Source organism: Tachypleus tridentatus, chromosome 1 (genome assembly GCF_004210375.1).
Source record: "Tachypleus tridentatus isolate NWPU-2018 chromosome 1, ASM421037v1, whole genome shotgun sequence".
In the NCBI taxonomy this organism is placed as follows: domain Eukaryota; kingdom Metazoa; phylum Arthropoda; class Merostomata; order Xiphosura; family Limulidae; genus Tachypleus; species Tachypleus tridentatus.
In genome coordinates this window covers 90820769-90834435 of record NC_134825.1, presented here as the reverse complement: position 1 = coordinate 90834435, position 13667 = coordinate 90820769, and the positions used below count along the sequence as shown (strand labels likewise).

At 33.5% G+C, this 13667-nt stretch overlaps 1 protein-coding gene across 1 annotated transcript in view; it reads right to left on the bottom strand.

Moving 5' to 3' along the window:
• Positions 1 to 13168, bottom strand: part of LOC143232694 (uncharacterized) — a 408737-nt gene extending 395569 nt beyond the window's left edge. The window contains exons 1-5 of the mRNA XM_076468432.1: positions 13163 to 13168; positions 12561 to 12633; positions 8353 to 8431; positions 7001 to 7117; positions 5759 to 5895 (exon numbers count right to left, since the gene is read on the bottom strand). Of these exons, the coding sequence (XP_076324547.1) occupies positions 5759 to 5895; positions 7001 to 7117; positions 8353 to 8431; positions 12561 to 12633; positions 13163 to 13168 (412 nt within the window). The remainder of the gene's footprint in view (positions 1 to 5758; positions 5896 to 7000; positions 7118 to 8352; positions 8432 to 12560; positions 12634 to 13162) is intronic.
• Between the last annotated feature and the right edge of the window lie 499 nt (positions 13169 to 13667).

Genomic DNA, 13667 nt, shown 5'->3' with positions numbered 1-13667 from the left:
CAATAATCAATCTGTTACGACAATTCGGAGTGAATCTGTGTGTGTGTGTGTGTGTGCGCGTTTAATCTTAACAAAGGTCTATCTGCCCTATGCTCACCCTAACTGTTTTAAAAACTTTATTTTAAAACCATATTAAGCGCAAAGTGTAAAACCAATAAAGTTTGTTTGTGTTTGAAATTCGCACAAAGCTTCACGAGAGCTATCTATGCTAGGCGTTCCTAATTTAAAATGTAATACAACAAGGAAGGCAGCTAGTTATCACCGCCCATAGCCAACTCTTGAGCTACTCTTTTACCAACGAATAGTGGGATTGACCGCAGTTATAACAGACCTATGGCTGAAAGGACGAGTATGTTTCGTGTGACAGGGATTCGAACTCGCAACCCTCGGATTACGATTTCAATGTGTTAACCATCGGGCCAAGTCGGGCTCAAAACTATTGAAGTAAAATTTTAAAACGTTAAGATAAAATTGTTTCAGTTACGATGCAAAACCTGCTAGGCTAAATAATTAAATTCAAAATACAATAACAACAACTTCTACACTAGGTAAATCCTGACTTCAATAACTACATCATATCGACCTTTAATACGACATCATCATCATCAGTACAAACTGTTGTTATTGTAATTTTAAATTAACCGTTACGTTATTTTCTGCCGGATTATGCCATGATAATTTTGTTTCCCCTGTAATTAATTAATTTAAAAATCATAAATTGAACACATAATTCTCTCACCTTTCTTTAGATTTGCACTCGGCCCGGCATGGTCAAGCGTGTTAAGGCGTGCGACTCGGAATCTGAGGGTCGCGGGTTCGCATCCCCATCACGCTAAACGTGCTCGACCTTTCAGCCGTGGGGGCGTTATAATGTGACGGTCAATCCCACTATTCGTTGGTAAAAGAGTAGCCCAAGAGTTGGCGGTGTGTAGTGATGACTAGCTGTCTTCCCTCTAGTCTTACACTGCTAAATTAGGGACAGCTAGCACAGATAGCCCTCGAGTAGCTTTGTGCGAAATTCCAAAAAACAAAAAACAAACAAGCATGGGTAAGCATGTGATACCAGATAAAATATATGTGACAGTTCTCTGCGAAATGGATATTTCCATAGAGAGAGTATTAAAGGAATTAAGGACTCATACAAAATATTTTAAATGTAATCTTTAGTGTTTTCCAATGAAGCGAAAGCAATCGTATAGCAGAGCACACAGGACAGCAACAGACTCCAAAACCAAACCTTAGGTCAACTCAGAGCAGCCTTATCCTTAACGAAATATCAACTATGACTACATGATGTGTTGTATCCTACAGATTGTATTATTATCCTCATAATTCGTGGCATGTGCACGATTCACTAACGTCACGGCAGTACAAATTGCAATGTTAAGCGTTTCTTAAATGACAACATTTCAGTGTCTAGTAACTAAGTTATAGACAGACAACACACTACCATAAAGTGGTGTAAATGATTAAAATGGGTGATCTCTCCAGGTCATCTTTTACTGTAATAATAATAATAAAAGAAACGCTATTCTGATACAAACAAGAGACTGCTTACCATTACTGTTCTTTAACTTCTTCTTAGCAATACAAAATCCGAAAGGTTTATTTTTAGGCTTCACTATCTCTATAACACGTTTTTCATCCTCTTCAAACTTAATGACACGACCAGTCGGGTAATTCACAACTAGTGAGCTATCCAACTCGATTTCTTCATTATCATTGCTACTAGAGTGTGTTTTGGAGAGAAAAAATGTTGTTAAAGCACAGATTGTTGTTTCCCTTTCATACAAGCATAAATTAAAAAGGTGAGACATCCAATTACTGTCATGCCACGCGGATGATAGTAAGAAATAAACAAAAAACAAACTACGACATGGTTGTTCAAAGAAGTCCAACGAAGCTGTATCATATACAAAGTCAATACAAGTTAAAGTTTAATATAAACGTATTTTAAATTAGAAATCGTCGATTACCCTAGGGACATGTTAAAATCATTACATTTTTCACATCACTCTTCCTTCAAACAGATCCTTTCAGAGATTAAAAGATAACATTAATTTATACTTATTATATTCTACTTGGACGGGCCAGCAGTAACTGATATTCAGTATGCAGGGTTGCGTTTCTCAGTGCCTAATACTCGAGCCACAATGCAGTTAAATACAGCCCGTAATTTCGGTTGTGCTCGGGTTTTTGTAATGGCAGTCAGTCCCATTCTTCGGGTCTAACAGACGGCTAAAGTTTCTTATGGTAATGAGTAGTTGGTTAGTTGTTTAGAATTAGAAATGTTAAGTGATTCTGACTTGCCATTTAGCCCTTGTGAGCATAAAATACCCATCAATTGAAAATATCGGTATCAAGCTACTGAGAGCCTTTCCAGGAGACTTGAGAAATTAAGAACTCTGGTTTTCAACCAGAGAATATTCGTGATGAAATGTACGAGAGTTTCATACAAAAACCAAAAGAAAACGCCTACTAAATGTCAATTGGATGTTCAAGTTATTCACCCTCTAGATATTTAGTCTCAGGTAAAATAGAGTTAAATAGTCAGTATAGCTTTCACTCGGATCAGAAAAAATACACAAAAGGCACACAACGTTGTCCACAAAGCCACTTATCGCAAAGCTTTAGTGTTTATCCTTCGGCTAAACTGTACACTGTGAAAAACGATTACATGGATATGTGTAGTAAGAAATGTATGTTTCTGAGACGGCCGTCAGAAGCGATAAGTTCGGTCACACTTTTTTCGTAAAACTACACATAACGTTGAGAATATGTAGTATGAAAATACGGTATCCTAGTTAATTCATAAAAACCCAGAACTTACGAGTCGTGACACCAGACTCTTATTCTTTCCTGCTTGGTTTGATGCTTACAACAAAAAACACTTTTAAACCCGTCCTCAATTCTCTCCTTCAGTGATTTTTTCTGCAGGGCAAAGTCACTGGAATAGAAGCAATACTTACAAATAATTAATTTGTCATACTATATTTACACAAAAGTGACTTGTATGAGAGAGGATCAATATTTATTTGAATGAATTGTGTTATATTGATAAATCAGTACCTTAATGTTAATGGTTAACAACTGAGATAAAATTGGTAAATATCACGATCCACACTAAAACAATTATTGTTCAAACAGTATAACAGTATGAACAGTATTTCAATAACTATTAGATCTGTCGTGTATCAGTGAAACTGTGGAGTCCTGGTATTATACAGAGGTGCTCGATAATAGTGGATATTGCAGATGTAATGGAGTTAACATATTCTTCTCTACTCTCGTTCACAAGTTACTATAATACCCACACTAAAATTACTTATAATGAAAAATGGTTGCAATTGTGTATAGAGAAAAACAATAGTTGAGGTTTGTCAGATGATTATTAAACGTACTTAAATATTTATATGCTGGAATAGACAACGAATTATGGTTATTTCAGGGTCACATAAAACATATGTTACCAAATTTGTCTGCTTGAATAAAAAAAATACAAGAATTAAGGTCCCAAAACAAATTATAAGTGAAAACGACTCTACAAGATGTTGACTGCAAAGATGTTATGTCAGGTAGCGTTTAACTAGTTTTAGCCAAGCAGCAAATGTGCAATGTACTTGAAGAAATACATAGATTATATAAGTAACTATGAACCCTAATTATATCATTGGATTACATACTTTTTATTGAATTTTTAAGTTAACAGTTTTTCTGCTTGATAACAGATTATAATCATCAATAGTACGCATTCTTATCAAAACATAAGTTTTATGGTGAGATAAAAACAACTAAGAACAACAATATATAATATACATGAAATGTTACATATTTGCTGAGAAACTATTTTAAAATATTTTTATAATTTTAATTTTTTTTCGACACTTATTCTATTTGATTTGGTTTCTTTTAAATTTTGCGCGAAACAACACGTAGGCTGTATACACCAACCATATTTTCAGCAATTGTAGTCTAAAGGGAAGACACCAAGTCAACACCTTACACTGTCAACTATTGGGTTACTCTTAGATCAACGAATAATGAAATAGACTGTCATATTTTAATTTTCCCTTCCGACTAAATAGGTTGAATGTGTTTGGTGTGACAGGAGCACAAAACAGCTTTCCGGGTATTGTGAGCAGAGCGTCCTGGCAACCACTTAGCTAAAAGTCAGGATTTACTTGAGAATACATACCTTTTGGGTATGAAAATCTCGGAAGGAACTGATTCTTCTTCTTCATTCCAGATTGTATCATTAATTGGCCAAGATTCACCTAAGTTAAGATAAAAAATACTAATTTCTACAAAATTAAATAACATCTAAACTAGTTTTGCTTTGATATCTAGTAAGGAATCTGCTATATTAAATAATTAAATGCAAAACACAAAAACAGCAGCTTTTACACGAGGTAAATTATGACTTTAATAACTACATCGTATTGTCCTTTTTTTTTTTACGTTCGTGCAAAGATACACAAGGACTGTCTTTGATAGCCGTCCCTAATTTAGCAGTGTAAGACTAGAGGGAAGGCAGCTAGTCATCACCACCCACCGCCAACTTTTGGGCTACTCTTTCATCAACGAATAAAGGGATTGAACCTCACATTATAGCGTTCCCACAGCTGAAAGGGCAAACATGTTTGGCGCGACAGGGATTCGAACTCGAAACTTTGGGATTACGATTTCTATGTATTAACCACCTGTCCAAGTCGGGCTCAAAACTATTGAAGTGAAATTTTAAACGTTAAGATAAAATTGTTTCAGTTACGATGCAAAACCTACTTGACTAAATAATAAAATTCAAAATACAATAACAACAACTTCTACACCAGGTAAATCCTGACTTTAATAACTAAATCATATGGACCTTTAATACGACATCATCATCATCAGTTCAAAACTGTTGTTATTGTAATTTTAAATTAACCATCACGTTATTTTCTGCCGGATTATGCCATGATAATGTTGTTTCCCCTGTAATTAATTAATTTAAAAATAATAAATTGAACACATAATCCTATCATCTTTCTTTAGATTTGCACTCGGCCCGGCATGGTCAAGCGTGTTAAGGCGTGCAACTCGGAATCTGAGGGTCGCGGGTTCGCATTCCCGTCGCGCTAAACGTGCTCGCCCTTTCAGCCGTGGGGGCGTTATAATGTGACGGTCAATCCCACTATTCGTTGGTAAAAGAGTAGCCCAAGAGTTGGCGGTGGGTGGTGATGACTAGCTGTTTTCCCTCTCGTCTTACACTGCTAAATTAGGGACGGGTAGCACAGATAGCCCTCAAGTAGCTTTTCGCGAAATTCAGCAGCAAACAAACAAACTAGATTTGCACTCACGACATATATTAATCATCTTGATGTTTGGTGAAGGGACTTCTGACGTGTTTTGTACCAAGAACAGATAAAATCTAAATGAATCGTCACAAATATTTTAATTTCTTGCTTTTCAAGTTCTTACTTCATGCTGTGTTGTATCCTACAGATTGTATTATTATTCTCGTAATTCGTGGCATGTGCACGATTCACTAACGTCACGGCAGAACAAATTGCAATGTTAAGCGTTTCTTAAGTGACAACATTTTAGTGTCTAGTAACTACGTTATAAACAGACAACACACTACCATAAAGTGGTGTAAATGATTAAAATGGGTGATCTCTCCAAGTCATCTTTTACTGTAATAATAATAATAAAAGAAACGCTATTCTGATACAAACAAGAGACTGCTAACCATTACTGTTCTTTAACATCTTCTTACCAATACAAAATCCGTGATGTTTGTTCTTAGACTTTAATATCTCTGCAACACGTTTTTCATCCTCTTTAAATTCAACAACACGACCAATCGTGTAATTCCAAACGGATGAGCTATCCCATTCAATCTCTTCATTGCTACTAGAGTGTGTTTTGGAGAGAAAAAAATGTTGTTAAAGCACAGATTGTTGTTTCACTTTCATACAAGCATAAATTAAAAAGGTGAGACATCCAATTACTGTCATGCCACGCGGATGATAGTAAGAAATAAACAAAAAACAAACTACGACATGGTTTTTCAAAGAAGTCCAACGAAGCTGTATGATATACAAAGTCAATACAAGTTAGTGTTTAATATAAACGTATTTTAAATTACAAATCGTCGATTACCCTAAGGACATGTTAAAATCTGTTACATTTTTTACATCACTCTTCCTTCAAACAGATCCTTTCAGAGATTAAAAGATAACATTAATTTATACTTATTATATTCTACTTGGACGGGCCAGCAGTAACTGATATTTAGTATGCAGTGTTGCGTTTCTCAGTCTCTAATATTCGAGCCACAATGCAGCTAAATACAGCCCGTAATTTCGGTTGTGCTCGGGTTTTTGTAATGGCAGTCAGTCCCATTCTTCGGGTCTAACAGACGGCTAAAGTTTCTTATGGTAATGAGAAGTTGGTCAGTTGTTTAGAATTAGGAATGTTAAGTGATTCTGACTTGCCATTTAGCCCTTGTGAGCATAAAATACCCATCAATTGAAAATATCGGTATCAAGCTACTGAGAGCCTTTCCAGGAGACTTGAGAAATTAAGAACTCTGGTTTTCAACCAGAGAATATTCGTGATGAAATGTACGAGAGTTTCATACAAAAACAAAAAGAAAACGCCTACTAAATGTCAATTGGATGTTCAAGTTATTCACCCTCTAGACATTTAGTCTCAGATAAAATAGAGTTAAATAGTCAGTATAGCTTTCACTCGTATGAGAAAAAATACACAAAAGGCACACAACGTTGTCCACAAAGCCACTTATCGCAAAAACTTTAGTGTTTATCCTTCGGCTAAACTGTACACTGTGAAAAACGATTACATAGATATGTGTAGTAAGAAATGTAGGTTTCTGAGACGGCCGTCAAAAGCGATAAGTTCGGTCACACTTTTTTCGTAAAACTACACATAACGTTGAGTATATGTAGTATGAAAATACGGTATCCTAGTTAATTCATAAAAACCTAGAACTTACGAGTCGTGACACCAGACTCTTATTCTTTCCTGTTTGGTTTGATGCTTACAACAAAAAACACTTTTAAACCCGTCCTCAATTCTCTCCTTCAGTGATTTTTTCTGCAGGACAAAGTCACTGGAATAGAAGCAATACTTACAAATAATTAATTTGTCATACTATATTTACACAAAAGTGACTTGTATGAGAAAAGATCAATATATATTTAAATGAATTGTGTTATATTGATAAATCAGCACCTTAATGTTAATGGTTAACAACTGAGATAAAATTGGTAAATATCACGATCCACACTAAAACAATTATTGTTCAGACAATATAACAGTATGAACAGTATTTCAATAACTACTAGATCTGTCGTGTGTCAGTGAAACTGTGGAGTCCTGGTATTATACAGAGGTTCTCGATAATAGTAGATATTGCAGATGTAATGGAATTAACATATTCTTCTCTACTCTCATTCACAACTTGCTATAATACCCACACTAAAGTTACTTATAATGAAAAATGGTTGCAATTGTGTATAGAGAAAAACAGTAGTTGAGGTTTGTCAAATGATTATTAAACGTATTTGAATATTTATATGGTAGAATAGATAACGAATTATGGTTATTTCAGGGTCACATAAAACATGTTACCAAATTTGTCTGCTTGAATCAAAAATACAAGAATTAAGGTCCCAAAACAAATTATAAGTGAAAACGACTCTACAAGATGTTGACTGCAAAGATGTTATGTCAGGTAGCGTTTAACTAGTTGTAGCCAAGCAGCAAAGGTGCAATGTATTGAAGAAATACATAGGTTATGTAAGTAACTATGAAACCTAATTATATCATTGGATTACATACTTTTCATTGAATCTTCAAGTTAACAGTTTTTCTGCTTGATAACAGATTATAATCATCAATAGTACGCATTCTTATCAAAACATAAGTTTTATGGTGAGATAAAAACAACTAAGAACAACAATATATAATATACATGAAATGTTACATATTTGCTGAGAAACTATTTTAAAATATTTTTATAATTTTAATTTTTTTTCGACACTTATTCTATTTGATTTGGTTTCTTTTAAATTTTGCGCGAAACAACACGTAGGCTGTATACACCAACCATATTTTCAGCAATGTTGGAAAGACACCAAGTCAACACCTTACACTGTCAACTATTGGGTTACTCTTAGATCAACGAATAATGAAATTGACCGTCATATTTTAATTTTCCCTTACGACTAAATAGGTTGAATGTGTTTGGTGTGACAGGAGCTCAAAACAGCTTTCCGGGTATTGTGAGCAGAGCGTCCTGGCAACCACTTAGCTAAAAGTCAGGATTTACTTGAGAATACATACCTATTGGGTATGAAAATCCCGGAAGGAACTGATTCTTCTTCTTCATTCCAGATTGTATCATTGATTGGCCAAGATTCACCTAAGTTAAGATAAAAAATACTGATTTCTACAAAATTAAATAACATCTAAACTAGTTTTGCTTTGATATCTAGTAAGGAATCTGCTAGATTAAATAATTAAATTTAAAACACAATAACAGCAGCTTTTACACGAGGTAAACTATGACTTTAATAACTACATCGTATTGTCCTTTTGTTTTTTTCGTTCGTGCAATGATACAGAAGGACTGTCTTTGCTAGCCGTCCTTAATTTAGCAGTGTAAGACTAGAGGGAAGGCAGCTAGTCATCACCACCCACCGCCAACTTTTGGGCTACTCTTGTATCAACGAATAATGGGATTGAACTTCACTTTATAGCGTTTCCACAGCTGAAAGGGCGAGCATGTTTGGTGTGACAGGGATTCGAACCCGAAACCCACAGATTACGAGTCGAATGCTTTAACCCACCTGGCCATGGCGAACCTCGTTCTTCGATGTGGCATCTTTATCAGTTCAAACTGTTTGTTATTGTAATTTTAATTTAACGGTTACATTATTTTCTGAAGAATCATATCATTATATTTGTCTCCATAATTTTGTTTTCCCTTTAATGAATGAAACCGAAATTAATCAACTGAACATATCATTCCTTCATATTTAGTTAGATTTGCACTCACGAAATATATTAGTAAATTAGACGTTTGGTGAAGAGTCTTCTAACGTGTTTTGTTTCAAGAGCATATAAGAATAATATGAAGGTAAAAAAAATGCTTTTATTTCTTGTTTTCAAGTTGGTATCTCATTCTGTTTTGTATCCTGCAGATTGTATAATTATTCTCGTGATTCATGGCATGTACACGTTTTACTATTATTACGGCATTACAAAATGCAGTGTTAAGCGTCCCTTTTGTCACAACGTCTGGAGGAACTGATTTTTCTTGGAGCTCACAGAGGGTGTCACTGATTGCTCTAGGAAAAAATGTGGTATCCTGACAAAGGCAATTTTTTTTCAGTAACATTGTGATTGGTTTTTGTCTGATTTTAAACCTGAAGAGAAAATAATATAAAGCTGTTTTCATTAACAATTTGACTTCTAAGAAATTTTTAACTAGTATCTTTACGAATTATTCCATGTTATACACACACAGATATTTAAATACATGTATGTAAGTTATGAATAGAACGATTATTTTTTAGTTTTAGGAAGAGAATCCTACAATCACTGAACTCACAAAGAAGATTTAGAATTGAATTGCACTACTTAGAAAATGTAGTACTACCTAAAGGTTTAGGCCAAAGTTATATAATAGGGCTTGTATTAACGTTCAAAACCACACAATATATTATAACAACCAAATCCATTCTACCGGCATACCATTTCATGCTCTCTTCTAGTCTTACACTACTAAATTAGGGATGGCAGCGCAGATAGCTCCTGTGTAGTTTTGCGCGAAATTAAAAACAGAAACAAACAAACCATTTCATACCAGAAATTTCTTATGAAATTACCAGCCTCTTTAATAAATGGAAAATGATATTAAAACTTGAAATAATATAAACGTCTTATTCTTTAACCCTAAATAACTACTAATGAAGGAACAAAATATATCATGTACGTAGAATCCCATAGGAATGTATTGTGAAATATAATAGACAAATATCACATTTCTTGTAACTAAATCATAAAAAGAATATAAAGGTCATATGAATAAGGATGAATTCCAAATATCGTTTTTAACATGCCAGCCATTTGAGACTTGTCACAAAATACCTTGTAACTGTACACTTTACTCGTACGCTATCGTGCAACTGAAAACGAAAATATACTCTTTAGAAACTACGGAGATCAACAAACCAAACGGCATTTCTCCAAACCGTGATAATGTCTCTAGCAATATCAACCATATTTCGCTTCGTTCATTCACCAACCATAGACTTTACCAACCTTGACATTTATATATAATCTTTTCATATGATGGAAACACTTCTTTTACTCTAAATTATTGTACCTCTTGTATATATACCATGTACTGCTTTACTAAATACCATATCTGAAGAAGACAGACCAACACTCTTTCGAAAAGCGTTGTACGTTCTCCCCAAACTAAATCAATTCATTAAAAATATAGATTGTTGTTTACCAACTCATTGCTTTACTGAGCCTAAAGTACTTCTTTACTGAAGCATTAAAAGGAATGTTTCTTGTGTCTTATGTTGCAGGTTTAATTATTATTTTGTTTAACGTGTTGAAAATCACCAAATATCTTATCCTATATTTTAATCGATAACAAAGATAAATCAGATTTTAGGCAATACAAAAAGTAACATTCGGTAAATATAAAATATTTAAATTTATAAATATGACTTTCTACGTGGAAGAAACTGTAATGGAGAAACAAAACGTGATCTAAAATATTGTATACATTAGCATGTAGAAGATATAAGAATATTGAAATTTTGGTCATAGCAGAGAATGTACAAGAACAAAATTCAGCATAAAATATTATGTTAAGCATGAAGTACTAGAGTCAATGATATCCGGGAACAATTGGAAATAGCAAAAAGTGAACAGATTTAATGAATAATGAAATAGAGACACATTTCTTTCTAAGAATATGTCGAGACTTGTCATAATTTTTTTTTAAATCTGAAATATGCTTGTTAGACATGGTACGGGAATGTTTCTAAATGCTAAAAGTGTAAGAACTCAAAAGGTGTTCACACTTCCAACTTTCGTGTTTAGCCTAGTATGATCAATAACAGCACGTGAGGGTGATGTTTAATTCAAATATTCGTTGAAACGTACATCTATAAAATAAGACTAATATGAATTATTTCACTTTTTTAATCCTTCACTACCCAATTGTGGTGTTGGTTGTAAATTAACAATTCCACTAAGTTTGCAGAATTGATTGGTTGTGATGTGAGATTCGATTTTTGTCCTATTTTGTCTGTGTGTAGTCTATTCCAATTGTCAGATTATTTTATATTCTATCATGATGTGACAATAGCTCATTACCATTTAAAACACAGTCCAAAATATGTTGATTTGTTTCCAAGCTTACTAAAGAAACCTAGCTGTCGGATCGCAACGAGATGATGAACAAGATTTTCCTTTGTCTTCAATGTGTTTGGCTTGTAATAAATATGGTTTCCTTTCTACATTTTGATCCTTTTTAACTAACTTTCGTTTGGTAAGAACATGGTTAGGTATACAGAGTATAAGATATGTGTTAGTTTTCTAATGTCCAGGATTTTCCTCGTGGTTCTCTATAACTACGGCTTCAAATATTAGGCTCATGTAGTCTTTATTTGCTCTGACAAGAAAAGAGTTGAAGATGTTTATTTACGACTTGTACATGATTAGTCGCTTATGTCAGATGAATATGCCGTGTGTATATTGAGTTTTCAATTAAATTAAATGTGACTTTTTTTCTTCTACTTCAATAATTAAGTTTGGAAATTATTGTTAACTGATGATAATGCTGCTTTGCTTCTAAAACTATTACACCGGATCTTTAAATATTCTAGACGTAACAGCCAAAAGGGAAATGTTACTCTAACGATTGTTCTCCGTTAAATCGCTTGAGACTACTATTTGAATTGTTACATCCTGGTGGATATGATACTGGAAATTACATACAATTTGTACAAAATATATAATTATTGCCACTATTGCGGCATGTAGGTTGATTGTTTAAAAGTTTCAAACGAAATTCAGATTCAGTTTGATTTCGTAAAGATATTACAACTGTTTAGTTTTTTACTAAGACATCTGACTTTGTTTAGTGCTTGAAAAGGAACAAGAAGTTCAGTTTTAGAAAGTGGAAATTCATGTGTTGAATAATAAATATATTGATATGAAATATTTTCTTTGCAGATTTCTTTTCTCCGATTTTGAATTGAAATTGCTTGAGAAATCTTTTTGTGGTTGTTCTGGCGAAGAGAAGTAACTGAACTTAGGTGTTTTTTTTTTTTTAATTCCATACTTTCGATGCTTGTTTTGCAGTTTTGCAATTGGTGTAAATTTGATAAGTGGGAGGTAGAGGCGGTTTTGTTCTTGGGTTTACCAAATGATAAAATAAATATTTTAGAAAAACGTTTCACAAATTTTGAAAGATTTTGCTGGTACTTTTAATATTAGACAACCAAAAAATAGAGATATTTTACCTTTTCCTTTGGAGCTTTTCTGAGTATTATTCAAGCTTTTAGGCTTGATCCTGGCCATTCTTTTTTTCTTATCCTAGTAAAACAAATATACATATTTAACCAAATTTCTGTCTCTCCATAAAGTTAAGATAAAACTACATAAATAGCTCTCTGCGTTCTGTCTGTGACAGGTATCGAAACCAGATTTCTAACGTTGTAAGTCCGTGTATTTACCGCTTGTCCCTGGGAGTAATATCCAAAATATCGAAATGATTTTCTTGTGGATATGAATACCAAAATACTGGAATATATAACTTTTATTTCCTTGTTTTACCAGTTTCATAAGTTTCGCCGTTCAAGAAATAGTTACACTAGTTACACTAGTAGTCGGGTTTTAATTCCCGTTTCCTGTAAAATATAATAAAAAATAAACCAGCAAAAACACTTCGTTTCAGTCAGAGCTTTAAAGTTGGGAAAATACCAAATGTATTTTTAGTTTATCTAGAGTTTTCTCGTTAAATTACTATAAAGACATATTTCTACCAAACAGATTATGTCCCTCAAATTTTTATGTCAAAAGATGAAATGAATACAAACAATGTATATCCATATTCACAACTTACAGCCATGATTTCTCTTAACATGTATCCACAAGGGCAGTTGATGTTGTTTTGTGGTGCCAAATAAACTAAATAAAAAATTAAATAAAATTGTAAAAAGTATCAACATAACCATCTTCATAAAAATATTTAAGAAGGTGTTTTATTTGTGTTTGCACAGGAAGTTTTTATGACGACAGGTAAAATTCTCCCTTTTTTTCTGTTTAGGTATAAATTTACTTTTAAATCACAAGTAATGTTTACAAATCTAAATGATCAATTAGTTAAATGTATTGAGTTGGAATGTTTAAATCACACCGCCACTAAATAACATTTATCAGTCTCATGTCTGCTTTATATCTACGGTCAACATCTTTGATTAATTTGATTTTCACCCAAATTAATACAAAAGACTAAAAACTATGTCTAAGAATTATGAAAAACATTCCAATAGAGTAACTTGGCCCGGCATGGCCAAGTGTGTTAAGGCGTTCGACTCGTAATCCGAGGGTCGCGGGTTCGAATCTCG